This window comes from Cebus imitator, unplaced genomic scaffold, assembly GCF_001604975.1.
Source record: "Cebus imitator isolate Cc_AM_T3 unplaced genomic scaffold, Cebus_imitator-1.0 Scaffold66, whole genome shotgun sequence".
Lineage (NCBI taxonomy): Eukaryota > Metazoa > Chordata > Mammalia > Primates > Cebidae > Cebus > Cebus imitator.
Genome location: NW_016107381.1, coordinates 5,057,490 through 5,082,828, shown reverse-complemented (window position 1 = coordinate 5,082,828; position 25,339 = coordinate 5,057,490). Strand labels below are relative to the sequence as shown.

The following is a 25,339-nucleotide window of genomic DNA, read 5'->3' as shown; positions in this document are numbered from 1 at the left end:
CTCTGAGCTACATGATGACCTGTTATATAATTGCCAGTAATATAGAAATGTGCCTGCCTCATACAAACCCTTGCAACACATAGAAGTTTGTATTTGACCTAAGAGTAAATTGCATATTTGCTTCTCTTTTACAATAGAAAACGCAGACCATTTCCCCGCCATCCCAAATTATAAGTCGTAAGCAAATAAACAACACTGCATTTCAGTCTGTCATTTTTATTAAGTCTGCAGAGCTGGTTTTTTTTTTTTCTACACACGACAAATACTTTGATATAATCTAGGATAATAAAATAGTTGAACAACTTTTTTTTTAAGATTTATATCTGTATAGAAACAATCTGTGGAACTCCCCACCTCAAAATGAAGGTGTCTAAAAACAGTAATTCATCCACATTGCTTTAAATCATTGGTTAAAAGTTGTGGTTTCCATTCTCAACCAAAATGTGTCTTCATGCGGTTTTCCTTGGGTCCAAAGCTTAAGGCCTTGGGAAGGTGGCCCAGAAAAAAAAGAATGGTCGCTCTCCTCTCTGTCCTTCCCTCGTGCGGAGGACGGTGATTGAAACAGGGGTGTTACACAAGCCAGGAAGGAAAGAAATCAATTGCACGTCTCTAGTCTGCAAGCATCAAAGTCACAAGTCTTTACACAACAACTCCCTATCTGTAGATATGAAACCATCATGATAGCACAGCGCCTGCGTGCCCCTAAATGCTCCTTTCTTCTGCTAATCATGTCAGTTACTATGGCTGGGCTGTGGCCGTAAGTTCTCCCTCAGGGCTGGTCCTTCTGTCACCTTGAAGTGTCAGCCCTTGCATTATGCCACTTGGATGCTATGTCTTGGTACCCAGTAAGGGTCTACCATCCCCTAAGAAATCCCTCACCCCACCCTCAAACCCCCAAAGTGCCTATGAGTGAAGATACCATGGAGACGGTGTCTCCAGTGAACACCTCCCCAAAGATGCCCGGGGGGACTCGCGCCTATATCATCCCATTGATCTTAGTCCACTCATAGATATCCTGTTCGCACACTATGTCGGAGTTGATGAGGAGGTATCTGTCACCTACACAGAAGTGCTTCTGACAGGCAGCACATTTGAAACATTCCAGGTGATATACTTTGTCTTTCACCCGCATCGTCATCTCATAGGCACGAATCCGCTTGTCACAGGATGCACAGAGACCGTCTTGCCCAAAAAGCCTGGGGCAAAAGAAAGAAAAGCTAAGAAGACAGTGAAAGGGACAATCCTGGAAGGCAGGGCTCGGGGATGAGCCCCAGAAAGGAGGCCGGACTTTCAGATGTCAGGAAGCCGGGAAAGGTCGGATCCAGAAGGAAGGCCGGCTAGTGCAGTCTTTCCCAGCAGGCAGAGGAAACCCTGATGAAACTGGCATTTGGATCTGGCAAAATTCCTCCCTTTTTTGAGCCCTCGCCCTATTTGCAGCAACCGTTCCCCATTCTGCTAGGCTGCCCCCTGGCTCCTCCTCTGTGGGGAAGACTCTCAGCTGATGTGATCTACGATAAGGAGTTAGGCAAGTCTTACCTGTCCCCTCCCAGGGGAACCCTCATTTCAGAAGAGCAGCTGGAGTGAGACCCGAGGGGCCCCTTTGAGAGGATACTGACCAGGACTGCAATAAAATGGGCATTCTTCTGAGGCTCCCAAACTCTATAATGTCAACAGCTGCTGATGCTACCCCTGGGGAGAGCTGGCCTTGAATATCTCCATAAGCTGCAAAGCACATCTCCCCCTGATTATTCACTGGGGCCCCAGCTGCTGGGAGATGGGGAGTTCCACAGAAATCATGTGCTGCAGCTCATCGTGCCTCTGAGATACGGAGGACAAACAGCAGCTCTCCACCATGAATGGAAGATCTTAATTCATGGTCCTTGCTGCCCCACTGGCATGAGTCAAAAGGGAAACTTCTTTTCTGACATTTAAATCAAGATTCTCCCAAGCCTGTTCATCAGTTACTTATTTCAGGCAGTATTCAGTGTCAAGGGGGAGACAGAACATGGCAGGGTTCAGTACATGGTTCTCAAAGCTTTGGTCCTGGGACCAGCAGCATCCACACTGCCTGTGAACAGGTTAGAAATATAAATTCTCAGGCCGGCCCCAGTGGCTCACACCTGTAATCCCAGCCCTTTGGGAGGCCGAGGCAGGCGATCACTTGAGCTCACAAGTTCGAGACCAGCCTGGGCAACATAGCAAAACTCTGTCGCTACAAAAAAATCCAAAAATTACAGGTGGTGCCTGCCTGTAGTCACAGCTATTCATACTTGGGAGGCTGAGGTGGGAGGATGGCTTTAGCCTGGGAGGTGGAGGTTGCAGTGAGCTGATATCATGCCACTGCATTCCAGCCTGGGCCACAGAGCCAGACCCCGACTCAAAAAAAAAAAAAAAAGAAAGAAGAAAAAAAAAAGAAATACAAATTCTCAGCCCTCCTCCCTCCCCACCCAACCGAGACCCCCTGGGGAGGGCACCCAGTAGTCTGTGTTAATGGGCACTTCCAGAGGACTGAATGCAGGCTAAAGTTTGAGAATCAACAGCAAAAGTACAGTAACACAAGTACTGGAAGCAGAGAAGACCCAGCTTCAATGTCCCAGACCAGCCCTGAGTGACTCTATGGAGGCCTCTGATTTCTCGGAGCCTCAGTGAAATGGGCCACCATTGGCTCTACCCCACTCAGCTGTTAGAATGACCAAACGACGCATGTCAGGGCACCCATGGACAAGGGCTACACCAACGACGGTTAGGTTTTAACACATCTTGGGTGTATTCCCAGCTGCACCAGTCTTGCTGCAGGAAGCAATTTTCACTCATGGCTGAAAACTTAGCATATTAGCAGGTGGTTTCTACATAAAACCTTTAGGACAGTTTCAGGTGAATGCTTGTTCTTATTGGAAGTTCTGATTGATTTCAGGATATCAGAGAATCAGTTGCTACGTTCTGAGAGGTTGTAGGGGATGTAGGGTGGTTGACACATTTTGTAATATTTGGGCAAAATTAATGGAATTGAGAAGAGGTGGTCTGTGAATAGAGAGCTCATTGTTCGGTCCAGGGCCAGCTAATCTTCCTCTGAATCCTGCTTCCCATTTGAAGATCTCCAAGTGTTTTCAAAGCACTGCCTGGGAGCAAACTCATTACTTGGGGAGAACATTTTATCCCAACGTAGCAGATGGTGGAGCTGCAGGTGACCGCCACATTGGAGGTCACGGAGTGGAAAGACAGTTCTGGTTTCCTGACTGTTCAGTAAGTTAAGTTTGGGCCTGAGCAAGGATGAACGACTGAGGAAACAGTGTGCATGGAATGAATCCAACTGCCTGGGGTGTGTGATCCTTACGGACGGAGGGAGCTTATTACAGGGAAGTCAGGGGGTAAATTACAATCCACATTAGGCAGCTAATGAAGGGAAGGACAAAGGATGAGTATGTGGGAGACAAGTTCAGGTCCCAGCACCACCTCTAATTGGCCAGGTGACCTGAGCAAATGGCAACTCCTGTACAGGCTTCTGTGACTTAAGCTGTAAAGCAAGGGAACTGAGAGAGTAGCCCCCTGCAGCCCCTTCCAGCTCTGGGATGCTGAGATTCTAATATGAGTAAAAAATCAACCAGGACTCAACACCTAACTTGAGCATTAACTTCTGGCACCAAGAATTGGTATCTTAGGCTGGATATCCCAGAAGCGGCCCCCGAGGCAAGGATTTATGTGCAAGTGATTTATGAATAATGCATTCTCAGGAAAAACCTGGAAGGCAGCAGGGGAGGCTGAAGGGAAGGGAAGGAAGCCAGGCCAAGTTGCAACCTCAGGCAGAGTCCCTCGGAGGGGAGGGACCCTGGAATATAAGTTATGCCTGGCTTCAGGCAAGGCTGCAGGGCTTGGTACTCCCACCACGTCTGTCATTGGTTAAGGTCCGCTGGGGGTCTAGTCGGGGCACACATACTTCTAGCTCTAACAGATGCAGGTGCTGGCTGTTAGAAGCAAAACCACTGCCATCACCACCAGCCCGCCACTCCCAGCACACAAACTGGTGAAAAGGGATCCAAGGAGATCTGGCTCAGCACAGACACGAACAGCTGCTCTGGGGTTCCCAACAATAGAATACAGCGGCAGAGTTGAGGTTCTGCACGGGGGCCTCATGAATATTTGAAGCTAAATGTCTGAAAAGAACTGTAACATGCCACTCAGCCATTGGAAATCCTCAAGGGGACAAATTATCCTAGGGGTGAAGAACTCAACCCCATCAGAGGGTCTGTTCAGCCACTCTTCCAACTTGCCTTGTTAAAAGCTCCTGCCAGATCACCTGAGGTCGGGAGTTTGAGACCAGCCTGACCAACATGGAGAAATCTCATCTCTACTAAAAATACAAAAAGATTAGCTGGGTGTGGTGGCAGGTGCCTGTAATCCCAGCTACTAGGAAGACTGTGGTAGAAGAATCACTTGAACCAGGGAGGCGGAGGTTTCAGTGAGCCGAGATTACACCATTGCACTCCAGCCTGGGCAACAAGAGCAAAACTCCGTCTCAAAATAAAATAAAATAAAATAGCTCCTGCCAGATATACTAAGAATCCAAGTTAACAAGACCATGGCTAAAGGACCATCCCTGAAGCAAAAGACAATTTTTCTCCTCTGTCAAGAGGTGTCCCATCTTAAGCTCTCTGCTGCACATTTTCATAACAATAATATAAATATTAAAGGATGGCTGGAAATGCCTGCACTAACGCAGAGGTAATTAACATGTTGCCTAGGAATATGGCAGGAGGAGAATTATTTCATGTCACCAAGACATAAGTTAATTAACATTGGGTTCTTCCAGACTGCTTTTTTTTTCCTCTCCTTTTTGAAAATAAAAAGGATTAACAAGCCCAGGCGGCACTGGTTTTATTCCTGAGTGTTATATAAAATGGTAGAGATAGGGAGAAGCCGGGCTCTTCTGACCTTACTCTATCTGCACTTCATTTAATAAGATTCAAATGATTTGACAAGGATGGAATCAAGGGTCCGATGGGAATCATTTATCCGCCTCGTCTGCCTTCTCACTGACTTGGCAAACTGGGAGTGAGCAAAACCAGGTTTGTATTTATCCCAGTTCTATTTTTTGTGACTTAAAAACAAAGAAAACTGACCACAATTATAAGTATGATCATTGAAAAACACTACTTACTGTCTTGGAACCACCATATCTGCAAGGACTTTATCTGGGAATTCAAGAAGGGGAAAATCTTATTCCATCAGTTTTCAGGTAAATGAATAAGCTTCCTTCACTGTGAAACTACCTGCAGTTTTTTGGTTTGGTTTGGTTTCTGTTTCTGTTTCGTAAAATGCTCTGAGGGCAGGTTTGGGAGGAAAAGCTGGCCCAGTAGCCAAGGGCGCTAAGGTCTCAACAAGCTTCCATGGGTTGGATGGTTCTGATGTATCAGGGAAGCATCCTTCACAGGCCCTCTGCTCCAGGAAGACGAAGACATACTGACAGCTACACTGCTCAGCAGATCTGACAGTAGAGGGCACAGAGAGAGTTACCTTCACAGCAGGGCACAGAGAGAGTTATCTTCACAGCAGCTCATAAGAAACTAGAAATGCTAATACATTCTAGGCAAAGGCATTCACAGAGTGCTGGAAAATTCGGATGGCCAATAGGATGGCCCAGAGCATGGGAGATGTCTGCAGCTCCTGACTTTTTTTTTTTTTTTTTTGAGAGAGTCTTGCTCTGTGGCCCAGGCTGGAGTGCAGTGGCGCAATCTCAGCTCACTGCAACCTCCGCTTCCCAGGTTCAAGTGATTCTACTGCTTCAGCCTCCCAAGTAGCTGGGATTACAGGTGCGTGCCACCACACCTGGGTAACTTTTTGTATTTTTAGTAGAGATGGGGTTTCACCATGTTAGCCATGATGGTCTCAATCTCCTGATCCACCCACCTCGGCCTCCCAAAATGCTGAGATTACAGGCGTGAGCCACTGCTCCAGGCCCTCAGCTCCTGTCTTGCTTGACATTGTCGAGTTCCTATTTTACCCTTCCATTCTTCCATCCCTTTGCTCATTAGATTGGAAAATAATGATTATGTCATGAGGATAAGTTATAAGAGCAGCTAACGCCTATTTGATCCATACCAAGCCAAGTCGTTTATCTGCACTATTTCATCAAATCCTCCCCATGTCTGTAGAACTAGGTGGTATTATCATCCCCAGCTTACAGATGAGGAAATTGAGGCTTAGGGAGGTTAAGTCACTTGCCCAAGGCCAGCAAGCTGGGAAGCAACGGTGTTAGAACGCGAACCTCCAACTGCCTGCAGGGTCTTTGCCCTTCTGTCCTTTGAAGACTGCCTTCCTGCTATGAGTCAAGGCTTGGAGCTCCATACACTTTCTATTTTTAAATTTCTCATCATGTAATACCGGAGTCATACAAAAGAATATTTGTCGTGTGTGTGTGTGTGTGTGTGTGTGTTCTGACGCATTCAAATGAGCTCCTCAGAGCCCACCTCCAAACTTATAAACAGAAACACCCCCAGTTCCTATGATCCTCTGTGCATACTCCTCCTCAGCCCTATCCTCTGGCCTCTTCCACTCCCCGAGGGAACCACTCTTCTGAATTTTGTGTGTACAATTCTCTTGCCTTTAAAGATATTAGTATTTTACCACATAGGAACATAACCCTGAGAACATGATTCTCAAACAGGAAGAAATGCTCACTGCTTCTCAGCACGGGAGCTGAGACTCAGCCTCTGCAGCCTGAGCTCACTGTACAGGTGGTGTCTGAGCCTGGAGCAGGGTCAGGGCAACACGCACAGACTGCAGATGTCCATGACCACCCGGCCTCCCTCCCGAGGGCCGTAGAGGGGTGCCAGGGAGGGTACCTGAGATAGTCTCTCCGGCAGAGCTTCCGGCCCAGTTTGTAGTAGAGGCGCCGCCCCACCTCGCCCAGCCGGCAGCCACAGAGGTCACAGCTCAGGCAGTCCTCGTGCCAGTACTGGTCGATGGCCTTCAGGAAGTAGCGGTCCCCAATGTTCTGCTGGCAGCCGCCGCATGTCAGCAGGGACGGGGGGATCTGCAACACCTCATCCACTGGTTCCCTGGAGAGAAGGCCAAGCATCAGGGACAACCTCACCAGAGGGAGACCAGCACCGAGAGGCCGAGATCAGTTTACGCATCTCATCTGACTGCCTGTTGGTGACCTAAGGGAGAAGGGACAGTACGATATATCCCTTGGCCAGACTGACTGCAGAGACCCAGCCCACTCTGGGTTAAGACGGGAGAGGGCTAGGCCTGACGCCCTAGATCTCTAAGAAGTAAACGCAGGGCACCAAGAGGCATCAAAGGCAACTACAGGTGGCACTGTGCCCAGCCCATGCCCAGCACCACCTGGGCACCTCTGGTCTCCTGCTCTTTCTCACTCCCCCCGCTGACCTTCCCTCTCTATCTTCACAGAGCTCCCTCGTTTTTCTCCTCCTATATCCCGGACCCAAGGGCACTGCCTAACCTCAGAGGAGGCACTCTGGACTAAAAGAGTCACTCATCACCAGGGCAGGGGATGACCCAGAGTGCTAAGAATCTGCAAATCCCCTGTTTAATAAATTTCCATGCCCCCTCCAGCCCTTCCAATCGCACAAAAGCAGAGGTGAGGAAGAAAGAAGAATGAGACCAAAACTTATTTTAGGTTGCTTTCTCTTGCCAAATTAAAAATTCCTTCAGAATGTAATAGGAATTCTCCTAATTTTTAATTTTTTTACAGAGATTCCATTTTCCATTCTTTCCACTGAAGGAATTCTTGGAGGAAAATCCCAGACTGTGAGGCCGTTGTTACATTTATGAAGAACATCAAATAGGCCTGTCTTTCCTCACCTGAACATTTTTATAATAGTAAAACTGATTTGGATGAAGTTGATTTAAGGAAGAAAATGAAGAGGGGCAATGATTATTTCAGAGAGAGTAGAAGGCAGTTAAACAGACAGTGACATCTCAATCCAGTAGCTGTTAGTAGGCTGTGGCTTGCGTTCCTTCGTTAACATGCCATGCACAGTATCTCCTGCCTACTTGGCTTCACTGGAATCTCAATACTCTTTTACATTTAAAAATCAATAACTTTGCCAAAAGAAAATGAAGGAGTGGAAGGAATGATTCTAGTGTCCCCCAAATGGGACATGGGAAAAACTTATTTATTTGTAATAATTAGCAAGTGTTCTATGGAACCTTACTTAAACACAAATCTATTTCTTAAAAATCTATTGTGTTTCAAAAATGGACCTTCTTCAAACTGTAAAGGACTTTCTTCCTGGATACACTGCAGGTATAAATCCATGTCTCTCTCCTTCCTTGCTTCCTCCCTCCCTCCCTCTCTCTCTCTCTCTCTTTCTTTATTTCCTTGAGTTTTGCTCTTGTCGCCCGGGCTGGAGTGCAGGTGGCAGGATCTCAGCTTACTGCAGCCTCCACTCCCGGGGTTCAAGAGATTCTCCTGCCTCAACCTCCTGAGTAGCTGGGGTTACAGGTGCCTGCTACCACACCCAGCTAATTTTTGTATTTTTAGTAGAGATGAGGTTTCGTTATGTTGTCCAGACTGGTCTCAAACTCTTGAACTCGTGATCTACCTGCCTTGGCCTCCCAAAATGCTGGGATTACAGGTGTGAGCCACAGGGCCCGGCCCATGTCTCCTATTTCTAACCGGCACTAATTTACCAGATGACCTTGTGTCCTAATTGGTCTGTGTCCAAAAAGCCCAGCAGCCATTATATTTGGGGACAGGAGACTCAGGTGGCTCAATGTCTATAATACTCTGACAACTTAAGGTGATTCTGTCATGCAAAGTATGAAGTGTTCACTACAAATATTTAGGAGTGCCAAAGCCATGTCCACACTTTGTAGATACAGTGTAACTGCACTTCATGAGATTATCATCTTTGGAACAAGTAAATGTAAAGCTCACGCTAGTTTATCTGGGGGGAAAAAATGGCCAGGCACAGAGGTTCACACTTGTAATCCCAGCACTTTGGGAGGCCAAGGCAGGAGGATCACTTGAGCCCAGGAGTTTGAGGCCAGCCTGGGCAACACGGCAAAACCCTGATTCTACAAAAAGTATAAAAAATTGCCCAAGCTTGGTGGCATGAGCCTGTAATCCCAGCTACCCAGGAGGCTGAGGTGGGAGGATCACCTGAACCCAGGAGGATGAGGCTGCAGTGGGCACTGCCCTCTAGGCAAGACAACACAGTGAGACCTTAGCTCAAAAAAAATCAGGACTGCAGTTTTAAGAATTCACTGAAGGCTTGCCTTCTTTCCCTCGTTTCTACAGATTGTATATAAGGACTACCATTCTCCCTTCTAATAACTAATACCCTGGCTTTTTCATGTGTATCATCTGGGAATTGCATCTCTTCTCTTTCCACAGCCCATGGTCTTACTCTGCGCTTTCCAAACCACTCATGGAACCTTGACCACATTGGATGCTGCCAAAGGACTGTGAAAGAGGAGAATTTACCCTTAGCTGGTGCAAAACTGCCTGGAATTCAAATGAACTGCTCTTGTTACTCACGGGAGGCAGCGGGGGCCAGCAATGGCATAGCAAGGGAATCTCTGTGTTCATGAATTCTGGCTGGCTTTCTGTCCAAATGTTTCATTTGCATATAGCTAGGCAAGTCTCCATCTGTAATTTGGAGATGCTGATTACAATGACCCAAGCTGGCTTTGAGGAAGTACACAATGAAGAATCTAGTAGGATACTGGACCACAGGAGGAATGTAAAGTAAAGAGTTACGGTGATGGCCTAAGATGAGATGGAGAAGTAAAGTGTAAGATATTGGCTCTGTCTTTCCATAATTAATTAATGAAAATATCACATTATACTTTGTGGACAATCCAAGACAATGACTGAGATTGATTCACCCTCAAATTAATATTTTATATTCTCCCAGAACCTATCTTGAATATTACACCTGAGTATCACTTCAGCCTGGATTTCTGGGATAATTTCATAACAATTTGTAAGGGAGTGGGGAGAATGCACTGCAGCAATTTCTCAACCAGCTTGTCCCTTTTTGATTAGAACCTGTTTTCATTGGGCAAATAGTGAAGTGAAGGAAAGAGCTGGTGAGCCTCCAGCAGTAGATACCTGTGGTGTTAGGAAGTTAGGATGTTTCAGTTTTATAACCTCAGTGAGAAAGCACAAACTTTGAAAGAAGCAAACTTCCTTCAGGGAACTGAAACCTTCAGATTTATCTCCTACTGAAAGGATTAGTGACTGAATTCTACTGATCAAAAAGGCATTAGGCACCAATTCATCCAATTCACTCCCTTATTGTGTTACTATGATCTTGCCCAGTCTCTGAAACTCAGAGCTCAGTTGTAATTGTTAAGTTTATTTAAAGACGTGATCAAACCACCCTTTAAACCCATTGTTTGCATAAACGTACTTTTAAAAAGGAATGTTATTTTTCATCTGAGAATTTGTTGAAGGAAGTGGGGGTTTTTGCTACAACAAATCTGGCTCATTATAGAACTGATGTCTTAACCTTCAAGACTGAATAGTGATGTTTATATTCCCATTGGATGGTGGTACTTCCTGTGTTTTATGAGAACATGCTGAGCTTTTATGCTGGTAACTGAGGGTAAAACCCAGGTAAATAAACACTATAGCCGAAATTGAAGGGTGTGTGTGTGTGTGTGTGTGTGTGTGTGCATGCGAATGTGTGTGTGCGTGCGGTATTTCAAGCAGGAAGGCACAATTCTTTTAAAGCAGGAAAAGACAAAACAAAACAAATGTCTCTTAAAAGCACAAATGGACAAGTCATTAACCAGCTCCTTTGGTCTTGTGTAACAAATCTCTTCAAAGGCTTAGATGGGGACTTCAAAGGAATAAAAATTCTCAAAACCAGACAGCCAATGACTCTTAAAATGGCATTTGCGTTGACAGGAAAATAATATCTTAAACACCCCCTGCTCCCCATGTTAACACTAAAGAATGGGTCAGTGATAGAGAAACATTCCAAACCGATACGAGGCTCAGAAAACAGATGCGGCCAATGCTCATTAGATCCCTGGTTACCTGACCCCAAACCCTTTTGAGACTGTGCTAAAAACTATGAGACTCTGCTCCCCAGAAGAATTAACCTACACGCAAAATGGTGCACTAACTTTCGAGGTTCACAGGCCCCATCGGTGGACCCCAAGGAGGGGTACGCGTACTCAGATTTACTCCGGATTTCGCTGCTCTAGAAATCCCTGGAGGCCCAGAGCCAGCTCCGAGGTGGTCGGTCGGACCCCTCACCCGCCCGGTACCCGCGCTGTTGGCAGCGGCTCCATCTGCGTACTGGGAAGGCGGCCGTTGGGGACCCCGGAGGCCTCCACTTGGAATGTTCCCCTTTCCAAGACCAAATGGACAAAGAGAAAGGGACGAGACGGAGCGAGAGGGGAGAAGGGAGCAGTGACGCCCGAACGCTCTTCCGAGTGCACCTGCGCGCCTCCGGGCTTTCCTGGTGCCTGCTCCCGTGCAAACTTTCTGGCCCGCGGTGGCTTTGGGGAGCGTCCCGGTAGCCTGGAGGGGCCCGCAGAGGCGCCGGGCCGACCCCTCGCCCTGCCGCCTGGCTCCCAGACCCTCTCCCAGCGCCCCCGGAGTCACCCGAGAGGAAGGGGGGAGCCCCGCGCTCGGCACAGGGGGCCAAGGGCACGCCGCGGGCGCGCACCTGGAGCCCCCTCGGGCGGCCGCCCGGGTCCCCCCCGCCACCCCGGGACTCGAGGCCGTGGACACCGGGGGTGGCAGGGGCAGGGGCGCCGCACTTACTCTGAAGGGTCCAGGCTCTTCCTTTCGATGGCCGAGGACATTGGGGAGGGAGGCGGCGTGCCGGGCGGCGGGGGCGCTCCCTTTGTCGCGCGGGGCTGGCCGGCTGCTGGGGCTCGGACCCCCTCGGGTGCTCGGGCGCCGCCGCTCCTGCGCCTCCGCTTGCTCTGGCGCTCCGGCGGCGAGCTCGCCCCTCCGCGCTCAAGGACAGTCACCGCGCTCCCTTCAAACGCCAAAGAGAGAGAGCGAATCACCGGGCTGCAGGCGCGCCGCGGCCAAGGCGGGGGCCGGGGCGCGCAGCCTGGCCCCGGAAGGCTGCAGCTGCTGCTGCCGCTCAGGACTTAACCTTCCATCCCGGTCCCGCCGCCGCCGCCGCTGCCGCCGCCGCCGCCGCCCGGTCCCTCTGGCGCGCTATCACCGGCTGCGCGCCGCCCGCGGGGATGGTGCGCGCCCGCCCGGCCGCCCCGAGCCCCTCGCACCTTCGGCCCGGGTCTCCGCACGCAGCTCGCCGCAGAGGGCAGAGAGGGGGCGGCGGCCTGGGGACGAGGAGGGGACTGTGCGTCTCTCCCCGGGCTTCCTCCTCTCTCGGGAAGGTCTATTTTCGCTCAGCTTCCCTCTGTCTCTGGTTTCATTTCCTTTTTCCTGATCACGATTCAAATACAATAGAAGGAAATCACATTTAAAGAGACAGCTGCCCGGTCCCCCCACCTCCCCTTTTTTCCTCCCCCTTTTTTTTTTTTTTTTTTTTTTTTTTTTTTTTTTTTTTTTTTTTTTTAATTGGGCTCCTGGGGATTAGCAATACAAACAGCAGCATCAGGACTGACTTGGTTTCTTAAAGGGGCCAGTGTCGGGGACGGGGAAAGCCGCTCGGAGAACACCTCTCCTTGGAGAGGAGGCTGGGCAGCCCCTAAATCATTCTTCAGAGCTTCTCCTCTTCCGCCTTTCCCTTTTAGTTTAACTGAGGCAGAAAGTAACCCACGAACAGTTCGATCAACCAAGAAAAGACAAGAATGAGAAATAAGCACCTACAGAAATGCAAGTGTTCCGAGTGGCTTTTGCGTCCGTCCCGGGTTCGAGGTCCCAGGTCCACGGACCCGGTGCACCGGGCTGTCCCGGACGGCGCAGCTCTGCGGGCGGCGGGCTCCAGGCTGCGGCCGTGCTCTGCAGAGGCGATGGGGCTGTTCGGGCCGGGACTGCTGGGGACGCCTGAGCAGAGCCAGGGCAGCTAATCCCAGAGGGAGGGTGGCGGGGAGGGACCACGCGGGGCCGGGGATCCTCTCAGTCGGCTCGTGGCGGAATGGCCTCCCTCAGCATCTGTCCGAATGCGGTTAAACTGCCCCCCATGTAAACTGCCAGTGCCTGGGTGACAAGAGTGAGACCCCGACCAAAGAAAGTGCTTTTCCAATGGTCAGGAACAGTATTGGGGAGATTATTTTGCCCTGGGTCAGGCATAAAGAAGGGGACTTGATTTGGGGGTTCAGGCTTCCCCACCACACTCCAGCCTCCTTTTAGAAAGAGGCAGGAAGCAGAGGGGAAGGGGTGCAGGCTAGTAGTCTGCCCTTCCATGGAGAAAAACTTTGGCTCTCTTGGGCCTCAGAGATCCTTGAAAATATCTGCATTCAGGCCTATTTGGGTGTGATGCCAGTCATTAAGTCTTGCAAGGAGGGAACTGCCAAGTACTTTCAGGATCCACGGTTTTATATGATCAGTCTGGATCATAGGCATACGTATTTTGTTCCCATTTTAAAGATGGCACCACGGGCCTGGCTGAGCCCACCCTGAAAGGTGGTAGTTGAAGTCAGAAGTGAATCCCTGCATGCTTCATTTTCCCTGTTCAGAGCCAAGGCTTCATGGACTTGTTACAAGTATAACCAGCGTTTACTACTGCCTGCATGCTCTTGTCATTTTCTGTCCCTGTGTCCCAAGGCTTGGGTCTCTAATGACTATAATTAAAAGCTGTGTGTGTGTGTGCGTGTGCGTGTGCGTGTGTGTGAAAAGAAGCCTTAAGAGCACATTTTTGTCCAAGCAGAGTCTTCAGTATACAAAAAGACTTTTTTTTTTTTTTTGGTTGTGTTCAGTGTCTCATGCCTGTAATCACAGCACTTTGGTAGGCCCACGCTAGCCTGAGCAACACAGTGAGACCCCATTTCTATTGAAAATAAAAATAATTAGCTGGGCGTGGTGGTGCTTGCCTGAAGTCCTAGCTACTCCTCAGGAGCCTGAGGTACTAGGATTGCTTGAGCCCAGAAGGTCGAGGCTGCAGTGAGCCATGATTGCACCACCACACTCCAGTCTGGGGGTCAGAGTAAGACCCTGTCTCAAAAAACAAAAACAAAAACCACGTTTTTTCCTGATAGACCCTTATTTTTAATTTAAAAAAGAAAATTCCTAGAAATGTTAGACAAGCCTAAACTATGTGATAAATATGCCACCTACCACACTACTTTCATTTCTATCAGAAATGAAAATAAACATACAACATACGTTGTGATGAACGATTCACCTACTTGTAAACAGTCAATGTGGTGGCTAAATGCTGGAATTTTGGGACCCAGCTGCCTGGGTTTGATTTAGCCTCTTATCAGCTAGCATGGCCTAGGAAAACTATTTAATCTGAGGAGTCAATATGTGGTGGTGGTTCTGGAGTCAGAGTACCTGGATTTGAACCCACCTCTGACCACCTGTGTGAATGAACCTGAACCTGGGCTCCCAGCAGTAATTTAAACTCCCAGTATCCTGTAATCCCAGCACGGTGAAAGGCCAAGGTGGGTGGATCACTTGAGGTCAGGAGTTTGTGACCAGGCTGGACAACGTGGGGAAACCCCATCTCTACTAAAAATACAAAAATTAGCTGGCTGTGGTGGTGTGTGCCTTTAATCCCAGCTACTCCGGAGGCTGAGGCAGGGGAATCGCTTGAACCCAGGAAGCGGAGGTTGCAGTGAGCCGAGATTGTGCCACTTCACTTCAGCCTGGGTGACAGAGTAAGACTCCGTCTCCAATCAGTCAATAAATTTCCAGTATCCTCATCTGTAAAATGGAGATGACAGAACCTATTGCATAAGCTGTTGTGGGGATGATATGAATTAACGCACAAAAGGGTGGCACGTAGATTTGTAATGGCCTTAGGCTAATAACAGATATGAGGTTGCTTGCATGAAAAGCAACTGGTATATAGTAAGCACTCATAAATGGCAGCTGCTATAGTTACAGCAAAGGGCATCATTAAGATAATTTTAAAAGAGCTTGAAATTAAATTTAAAGGTGAAATGAGGGTTTAAGATAAGAATTGCCCACCCAAATTTATAAACTATTTCCTGTTTTTTAAAAGCAGGAAACAGGATCCCTTCCCCTCATCTCCTTCTTCTCCTAAATAAAACATGTAAACATTTTCCATTTGAATGTTCATTATCCTGGTAAGTGATCTGTTTGCATCTGCTTGTTTTTATTTAATCTGATAAATTACTACTTTCCTTGTTACAGTTTTGCATGGGGCTCAAGTCAGTTGTTAAAATAAATATATTCTTGCCTTCCAAGAGGTAACCTCAGAACAGCCAACTTCAGGGCATAAAGTTTCTTTTAAATAATATGCTTCTACTTTGACCTGAGTGTGTAAGGAAAAAGAGATTACTGCATATGACTTTGGGTCAGTGTCTTATCTTTCACAACTCTTTGGGGAGAACTTCCTTAGAGAAGGTGAATATTTGAAATGGTATCTTAAGATTTCAATTTCACACACAGTGGTTGTAAGAAATAACTGCCTACCGGTGGGATTTCATTCCTATTCAACGGGCAATTAAATCGCTCAAATTTAAGTTTAACATTTAGAATCAAGTCTCAAAATGTGTTTTTATTATGAATAATTTTAAGGCAATTATGACCTTATTGTATCCTCCCAAAACAACTTGTACATGCCTTATGCAGAAGAGAGACTCAGAACTATGAGGTGATTGCAATATGTAAAATGGTTCTTTCAGAGTAGAGGAAATCTCTATTTGATCCCTGCCAGTGGAACTGAAATTTAATTCCTTTTCCCTTTCCCCCAACTCCTTGGAAATCTTAAATATCCTAAAGTCTAGAAAATTTTCAAGTTTTCCTTCCTGAAAAAGAATGCTAGAAGAAGAATAAATCAATCTACATGATGACTCTGACCCCAGATGAATCTCCCCACCCTCACCAACCGTGGGCATTTTCTATTCTTTTTGTTTATTACATTTACAATTATTTTCTAGGGTAGGGCAGTTTCAAGTGACTAAGGCTACATTCCTTTGCTAAAATGGACTTCTGATAGAAATGAAAATGCAAATATCATTGAGAAAATCCCAACATTATGGTAATGTACCTCTCTTTTTTTTTTCAACCATTAGAAGCAAAGTTGCAGCATATGCTTTGTCACTTGTGACATTCATATACAAAAACATGACATTTTGTTTCTGATTGTGGCATTCAGGAACAAAAATCAAGATCCGTCTTAATAGGGTTTCAGCTCCCATGCAGAATTTTTCAACTCTTCAGTTGTCACAGGCATCTCACGCTCAGACTCATTTCAGAACATTTAAGGACCAGCTGATAAGTTTTCACAGAATGTTAGGACTATTAGTAACCTTAGTGATAGATAAATGAGGTTTTCTATATAGTAAAGAGCCTAAAATACATCTTTTTACAAATCCATGTCAACTGAACCTTAGAATGAGCGCAGAAGCTCAGCTGTTTGCTAGCTGTGTAATCTGGGGGAATTTACCTCACCTCTCTGAACCTGTTTCTGTACCTGTCAAATGCAGGATGGAGGCAATCGTAAAGTCAGCAGGGCCAGAACTAGGATCATGCGGCTGGGGTGCCTGCTTGCCACACAGGAGTTTTGAGAGGATTCAATAGGATATGTATAAAAATCCTTTGCACAGTGATGGTGCACGGTAAGTGGTCAGAAATGATAGCTGTTGGTATTACCCCATCTTTCAGAAGTAATCGCCACTGTATTAGGAAGTAACAATCTCCCAACCAATCAGGACATCCGCCAAAGAGTGCTGAGACTGGGGAGCTGTAAAAAGAGCTGAAGTTCATCTAAGACCTCGGCAGGCCTCAGGCCAGAAACGCAGGACTGTTTGTAGCAATTGTGAATGGCAGTTCGTTCTTGATTTGGCTCTCTTTATGTCTGTTATTGGTGTATAGGAATGCTTGTGATTTTTGCACATTGATTTTTTATCCTGAGACTTTGCTGAAGTTGCTTATCAGTTTCAAGGGATTTTGGGCTGAGATGATGGGGTCTTCTAGATATACAATCATGTCATCTGCAAATAGAGACAATTTGACTTCCTCCTTTCCTAATTGAATACCCTTTATTTTTTTTTCTTGCCTGATTGCTCTGGCTAGAACTTCCAGTACTATATTGAATAGGAATGGTGAGAGAGGGCATCCTTGTCTACTGCCAGATTTCAAAGGGAATGCTTCCAGTTTTTGCCCGTTCAGTATGATATTGGCTGTTGGTTTGTCACAAATAGCTTTTATTATTTTGAGATACGTTCCGTCAATACCTAGTTTATTGAGGGTTTTTAGCATAAAGGGCTGTTGAATTTTGTCAAAGGCCTTCTCTGCATCAATTGAGATAATCACGTGGTTTTTGTCTTTGGTTCTGTTATAGCATTTTTAACATCTGTATCTTTAAATGCAGCATTTTAGTTTTCTAAAAATAGCATTTAATAAAATAAATAAAAGAACACCCGTTATATGTTTTAAAAATGGCATAATTCAAGATTAATGCATCCAAAGGAATAAAGATAAATTTGGAGTAATGTATTTTTAGAGATTATAAATCTATAATGAATGCAGTTGACTTCATTCTATATGATGTTCTTTATTTTTAATCATTATTAGTTGTATTTCCCTTTGTAAATAATCTATATATGTTATTGTAGTTATGAGGTTTTTGAATAAACTACATTCACATTTAAAAAAAAAAAAAGAAATGCAGGACAGTGCCCATTTTGGGGCCTGGGTAGGCTGCTGACAGCTCCATTGCTTCTCTGTTACACTGACTGCTTTAGCCACATCCCTGAGTTTCTTCATCGGATTTTCCCCCTTCCAACACCTTCCAAACCACCATTTACAATTAATAAAAGAGGCAAAGCAAAGCTCTGAAGGACCTGCCCCCAAATGTCCCCATTCTTCATGAGGTCTTAGCAGAGTTAAGCTCATAATATGTCCTAGTGGAAGGGGCCTGAGAAATGGGATTTCCTAGCTTGCTCCTTGGAGCAATAGGAGTTTGAAAGCACCTCCCTAGTGGGCTTCACCCACCCCTGCTCCCACTGTAGCAGTTCTGAGTTCATTGACCTTGAGCATGTCACCCAAACTCGCTGCATTTTAGCTTTCATATCTGTAAAGTGAGACTATTCAGAGTACCTGTCTCCTGGAGCTGTTCGAAGGATTCTGTGAAATAAAGCAGATCAGGTGGTCGGAGAGTAAAGTGGCACATATTCAATAGGACATGTATAAATATCCTTTGCTTCTATGGAAGAGTTTGCTTATAGAAAGAGATTCTAACTTTAAAATGTTTGAGCCACCGGCGTGGTGGCACACACCTGTAATCCCAACACTTTGGAAGGCCGAGGCAGGTGGATCGCCTGAGGTCAGGAGTTCGAGACCAATCTGGACAACATGGTGAAACCCCATATCTACTAAAAATATAAAAAATAGCCAGGCAAGGCGGCCAGTGCCTGTAATCTCAGCTACTTTGGAGGCTGAGGCAGGAAAATCACTAGAACCCGAGAGGCGGAGGTTGCAGTGGGCTGAGATCAAGCCATTCCGTTTCAGCTTGGGTGACAAGAGTGAAACTCCATCTCAAAAAAAAAAAAAAAAAAGTTTGAGCACCCACTGATAATTCAAACCCTTTGATGGACAAGCAAATGAGACATCCAGAGTCAACAAGTCCTTCTTCTGCCCAGGCCACTGTCAAACCTTCCCCCACTTTCTCTCGTGGGTACCAAACCCTGGACTTTCTTTGCCACTTCAAGGTAGGAGTCAGAGCCAGGTGAACTGACTCGCCGAGCTGTCTTTGTGCTCTTTATTTATGCAGTCTCTCTCCTCTCTGTAGCTACGCAGAGGTACCACACCTGAGTGACACGCCGCAGTGCCTGGGACCCCGGCAAAGCATATTTGAGATCCAAACTCACTGTGGCCTGGAAGGCCCTATTATCTGGCCTCTACGGCTCCCCTGTCCTTTTCTCCAGCATGCCCCTCACTCTGTCGGCTTGAAGCACACTGGCCTTCTTTTTCGTCCTTAAAACAAACCAAGGTGACTCCTACAGGACGACTTTTGCACTTGCCCTTTTCTCTGCTTGCAGTGCCTTTCCCCTGGATCACTCCATGGCTCCCATGAACTTCATTCAGGTCTCTGTTAGAATATTTCATCTTCAGAAGGGCTTTATCAACTCCTGCTCCTCCTCACTCTCCATCCCCGTTACCCTGCTTTGTTTCTCTTCCCAGCATCATCACTACTTGCCCTTTACTACAGAGGCACTTGCAGGGTTTTGGTGTGTGTTTTGTTTTGGCCTTTCCTCCCAGCTAGAATGTAAGCACTGTGAGGATGGGAACTCTCTGACTTGTTCCCAGTTGTGTCTTCAGCACCGAGAATGTGTCTAACGTGTGGCTGGCCCTCGATAAATATCCATGGAAAGAATGACTGTACAAATGGCGGCACCACTCTCCTTGGCCAAAGCATGCCTGCATGATGCCCTCCAGGTGAAAGTGAAGAAGGAACTTGAAGCTCCTTTGTTTTTCTTGAGCATCATTACTAGGATAAGAACAAGGATCCAGATACCATTTATATTTGGACCCAAGAGTTTGGTTTGGGAAAGAGATCAGGCTTCTGGCTCCCAGAAACAGAGATACAGGTGGTGTCTGGAATCAACAAGGCCTGACTCTCAATTCTTTAAAGCCTGACCCTCCACTGCAGAACCTCTACCCTCTACAAGGACTAAAGTGTAGAATGCAGTCAATCACATGAGTAAAAACAAAGGCTTTGGAGAGAGAAAGGCTTGTGTTTGAGTCTTGGCTCCTTTAACTACATGGTTTTAGGCAAATTATTTAACAATCCTGAGCCTCAATTTCATCATGTGCAAAACAGGGATAAGAATATCTTCATTACAGGGCTGTAAGAATAAAATGAGATCACGCATGCCAAATGCTGAGCCCAGTGATCAACATGGAATAAGTGCTCAACGGATGGCAGCTATTATTAGAATTAATTAAGCAAAGAGAACCTCAGAGGACAATAGTCAATCAGGGCAGGGTTTTCTTGGCTGGACATAGATAGATAACTGAAGTTCTGCCCTACAAGGGCTTAGTTCAAGCAAGGTAGGGTCAACATCCTTGCCTGGGGGAGGAAGTGTCTTAGAAGCTGTGTCTTCCGGCATTTATGCCATCGGAGGGCACTGAGCCTGGCAGGGGAAGGTGATTCTGACCTTTCTGATAGCACTTGCCCCTACAACCTGTTTCCAGATTCTTTTTTGTTTGTTTGAGATGGTGTCTCGCTCTGTTACCCAGGCTGGAATGCAGTGGCGCCATCTCGGCTCACTGCAACCTCCGCCTCCTGGGTTCAAGTGATCCTCCTGTCTCAGCCCCCTGACTAGCTGGGATTACAGATACACACCACCATACCTGGCTAATTTTTGTATTTTCAGTAGCGACAGGGTTTCACCATATTGGTCAGGCTGGTCTTGAACTCCTGAAGTCAGGTGATCCACCCTCCTCAGCCTCCCAAAGTGCTGGGATTACAGGCATCAGCCACTGCATCCAACCTGTCTCCAGATACTTAAGCGACAAACCTCAGCAAGAAGGAATAGAGCTGGAATCTCATCTATGATGCTCCCTAGATATGCCCATTGTTGAGGGAGGTGTCCTTTGGCAAAACAAACAAACAAAACCAAACAACAAAAAAAAAACAGAGAAAGAGCTGCTTGGTTTTTTGTTTTTTTTGTTTTTTTTGTTTTTTTTTTTTTTTGCCAGTTTCACTGCTTCCCTTCAGTCGCCCCTCATGTGTTTTACTGCCAGACTAACTGATCTGGAATACTGTTTTCTTCCCTGTCAACACCATGCGTGAAAATTTGCAGTGTTCTCTATCGTCTATGACCATCCACAAGTCGCTTAACCTCTGAAGACCTCAATTTTCTCATTTTGTAGAGAAAAGCGGCAGACTGGTGGAAGGTTAGAGCTGAAGTTCTATGTGTGATTCTGTCATTCTAGCAGGTCAAGACCAAATTTCCCATGCTTCCACTAAAGGCACCCTGTAATCCTGCTCATTCCATTGATCCAGCTTTACATCCCACAGTCCTGGACCCAGAACATTCCCATCCAGCCTGCTCACTTCTCTGATCTTAGATACCCTCTTGTACCCATTTCAGTGCACTGTCTTATTCTTTTCTCTCTGTTGGGGATGTCTGCTTTCTCTGTAAGAGCAGCTTTGGTACTAGAATAGTAGAGTGATTAAGAGTGGAGGCTTTGAGATAAATAAACATGGCTTCCAGTTTCTGCTTTACAACTTACTATCTGGGTCATCTTAGGAAAATCTCTGAGCTTCAGTGCTTGCAATGATAAAATAGAGACAATGACAAATATAGGGTTAGGGGTAGCCATTGAGATAATGTATGCAGTGGGTAGAGCACAGTGCTTGGAATATAGTAGGTGCTCAGTAAATGGCAATGATTATTGCAGTTAGTACAAAATCCTCTCCGGTCTTCTCTGCTTCTCCAAATACTGCCCAGTGTGGACCCAGATCAAGCTATATTTTTACCCTGAAGGTTTCTCTGTCCCCGGAAGCTCATGGTGGTGATCCCTTTCTGAGTTCTTATAGCTCTTGGTCCTAGTGCCTAGCTAGGTGCCTCATTAGATTCTGCCTTGCAATGCAATAACTTCATGTGTGTGCCTGCAGCACCTTGCCTTAAGTCCTTAGAGAAGAGAGACCATGGCTTTCATCTTCACTAGCTCCCAGGATACTGATATAAATTTGGAGATACTTAATAATTCCTTTTGAATTGAAGCCTTCAAATACCATATCCATGTTATCAATTGCCCAATTCCTAGATTCACACTGATATTTACAAAGCCCTGAGTGTCGTTGCATTGGTGAGGAAGACCTACCCAGAATCATTATTGAAGGTAGTCCATGCATTGCCACAGACCTTTTAAATACCTGGGAACTAAAACTATAAAAGTCTTAGAAGACAACATAGGAGAAAAGCTTCATGACACTGGATTTAGCAAGATTTCTTGGATATGACACTAAAGACACAGGCAACAAAATTGGACTACATCAAAATTTAAAACTTTGATGCATCAAAAGACACCATCAACTGAGTGAAAGGGCAACTCACAGAATGAAAGGATATATTTACAAATCATATACCTGATAAGAGATTAAGATCTAGAATACACAGGCTGGGCACTGTGGCTCATGCCTGTAATCCCAGCACTTTGGGAGGCCAAGGTGGGTGGATCGCCTGAGGTCAGGAGTTTGAGACCAGCCTGGCCAACAGGGTGAAACCCCCGTCTCTAAAAAAAAAAAAAAAAAAAAAAAAAATTGGCGGGGCATGATAATGTGTGTCTGTAATTGTAGATACTCAGGAGGCTGAGGCAGGAGAATCACTTGAGCCCAGGAAGGGAGGCAGAGGTTGCAGAGAGCTGAGATCGAGCCACTGCCTGGGCAACAGAGCCAAGATCGCGCCTCCAGCCTGGGTGACAGAGTGAGACAGGCTCTGCCTGGATTTAAACAATCCAGTTTCAAAATGGACAAAGAACTTGAATATCCATTTCTCCAAAGAAGGCATACAAATGACCAATAAGCACATGAAAACATGTTCTACATCATTAGTCATTAGAGATGCAAATCAAAACCACAGTGAGGTGCTACTTCATACCCATTAGGATGGCGGACGCACAAGTGCTAACAAGTATTGGTGAGGATCTGGAGGGTTTGTAGCACTTGTACATTGCTGGTGGGAATGTAAAATGGTGCAGCCATTACTGAAAACAGTATAGCACTTCCTCAAAAAATTAAAAGCAGAATTACTATGTGATCTAGCAATTCCATTCCGGACATACACCCAAAACGATTGAAAACAGCAACTCAAACAAATATTTGTACACTCCTGTTCACAGCAGTATTATTCACAATAGTCAAAAGATGGAAGCAAACAAGTGTCTATCAACAGATGGATTTTTCAAGTGATATATACATACTCATATATATACACATTATATATAATATATATGTATATACTATATATCATATACATATATATGTGTGTACCTATATACGTATATTATTCCACCTTAAAGAGGAAGGAAATTCTGACACAAGCTACACCATGAATGAAACTTGAAGACATTAAGTGATATAAGCCAGTCCCAAGAGGACAAAGACTATATAATTCTACTTTTGTGAAGTACTTAAGAGTAAACAAATTCATAGAGGCAGAAAGTCGAATGGTGGTTGCCAGGAGCTAGAGGGAGCGGATCGTTATTGTTTAATGGGTACAACATTTCAGTTGGAAAAGATTAAAAAGTTCTAGAGCTAGATAGTTGTGATGATCACACAACAATATGTGCTTAATGTCACTGCACTGTATACCTGGGAGTGATTAAATGTTACATTTTATGTCTATTTAACCCCCATCTCCCCAAAATAATCTGACAAAAGTTAAAGACCATTCCCTAGGTACATCTCTGCTTCTACTTGCAGAATTATATCTGTTGTTCTAAGGAGCTCGCAATCCTCTCAGGTTCATCTGTGGACCCATGTGACAACCCCAGTGTTATGGTGAAGCCAGTCTCATGGCTCCAAGACATTCTTCAGTTCACCCAAAAGCAATGCCTTCCCACTTAGGCCTTTTTGAACAGTGCGCATCCCTGACTTCTGGATAAACATTTTTGCAGAAGCCCACTTGGCTCCAAGAACAAAAAACAAGGGTACAGTTTGTTATTATGCAAAGCCACAGCATTCAGGAACTCAACTTTCTTCTAGACAACTACCCTTTTCTCTGAGAATCCAATAGTTAGAGTGTAGCAGGTCCCAGCTCCATTTGGGGTGGTGGTGGTGGAAGGGGGGCGGGTCTCAGAGCATCTTGAATACCTGCTCAGGCCAGAGCTCCTTTCCAAAGGCTCTGGGGCTGCTGTGGGCCTGCTGACTCCTCTCATGCCTTCAGGCTACAGTGCTTCCCATCACATTGCAGAAGGCCACCTTGGGTCATATCTCGCAAAGGAAGAGCTATTAACCAATATTCCGTTTGTATTTCCTGCATGGCCCTCCATCTGGAAATACCTTTTATCTGGTAACTTTTGCAAAATGAACCAAATCTTGAAGGAGGTCTTGGCAGGTTTATGCTAGCCTCTCTATCACTCCAATAAGTCATTTCCACCCTCACCTTCACACGGGTCAAGCAAGTGTGACCTGGGATGGCATGGAATGTCAGTGAGTCTTCTGGGCCCCGAGGCATCTTTTTAACCCTGAAAACCCCCCACTTGGAGGGCAAGAGCCACGTCTAAAAAATTATCATACACACTCTCTCTTAGCTCAGATATGCATGCTTTCACTCCAAGTTCAGATCACAATTTATAGTTCTACATTTTGTCATTGTTAAATGCAGTCTGGCTTCCCCAAAGACTGCAAGCTCATTCTGCCCAGGATTAAATCCAAGAGCCTTCTTAGCCCAGTTTCTGGCATGCAGTAAGCATGCAATAATTATTTGTGGAAGGAAGGAATGAATGAACAAATGAATTAATTAAACTCACCTTACCTGCCTCTCCACTAGTTACTTCAAGTCCAGGTTGAAAAATATCTTCTTTTCAGAGTGGTTGTTACTGAAAGAAAATGAGAGGAACCCTCTGATTTAGAGAGCTAGAAGGAGAAAGGAGAAAAAAGAGAATAAAAAAAAGAATTCTTATCTTCAGTTAGAGAAATGTTTCCACAGGTCCTTGATAAACTAGGGAAAAGGACCCCCGGGGCTTTCTTATAGCAGGCGGGTGTCCTTGATAGTGTGGCGGGCGGGGCAGGCGGAACTTCGGCATCAGGGCTCAGGGATGGATTCTAACGGTTTCTTTGCTGGTTGAAGAGGCTGCTTCCTGCCAACGTTTTTTTTTTTTCTTCTTCTTCTTCTTCACGTACCAGCCCAGCTTGTACATGTGAAGGAGTCAGCCCTTTTCCAAACGAACAGGGCTGGGGTATCAGCTGGCCTTGCAGTTGGATGCACCTGCTGGTCTGCGAAAGCGGCTGTCAGTGTCTCTGTGTCTCATGCTTTGCACATCTCCCATCCCTCTGAGTCTCGGAAATCCTCCATGAGTGTAAAAGGGCAGGTAGCCTGGTTCCCATTTGATAGGAGAGGAAATTAGGCCAAAGCCCTTGCAAATCTTAAACAAGCCTAAACCACAGAGCCACACGACCCTTATTCCTTACACTCAGGCGTTCTTTCTCACAGGAAGGTCTTTGGAGAATTTATTTTTCAAGAGGAAGAGCTTCATGAGGCAAAAGCCAACACACAGACACTGTATTACCTAGTGACATTTATTGGATTTGTCTCTCAAGTGACTCAAACAAAAGATTACTATTAT

The 25,339-nt window shown here is 46.0% G+C and overlaps 1 protein-coding gene across 3 annotated transcripts; it reads right to left on the bottom strand.

Annotated features, from left to right (window-relative positions):
* Positions 1–200: 200 nt before the first annotated feature.
* On the bottom strand, positions 201–24,587 carry LMO2 (LIM domain only 2). Of its 3 annotated transcripts, none has more exons than XM_017530542.2 (5): positions 24,524–24,587; positions 12,093–12,388; positions 11,750–11,969; positions 6,840–7,055; positions 201–1,196 (listed from the first exon to the last, which is right to left on the bottom strand). In XM_017530542.2, exons 2-5 carry the CDS (start codon positions 12,097–12,099, stop codon positions 977–979), a joined length of 663 nt encoding a protein of 220 aa, XP_017386031.1. In that variant the 5' UTR covers positions 12,100–12,388; positions 24,524–24,587; the 3' UTR covers positions 201–976. The 3 variants fall into 3 exon arrangements, with proteins under 3 accessions (XP_017386031.1, XP_017386035.1, XP_037595186.1); XM_017530546.1 differs by lacking the exon at positions 24,524–24,587 and adding an exon at positions 12,776–12,975 and having other exon boundaries at positions 12,226–12,388; XM_037739258.1 differs by lacking the exon at positions 24,524–24,587 and adding an exon at positions 12,776–12,876.
* Between the last annotated feature and the right edge of the window lie 752 nt (positions 24,588–25,339).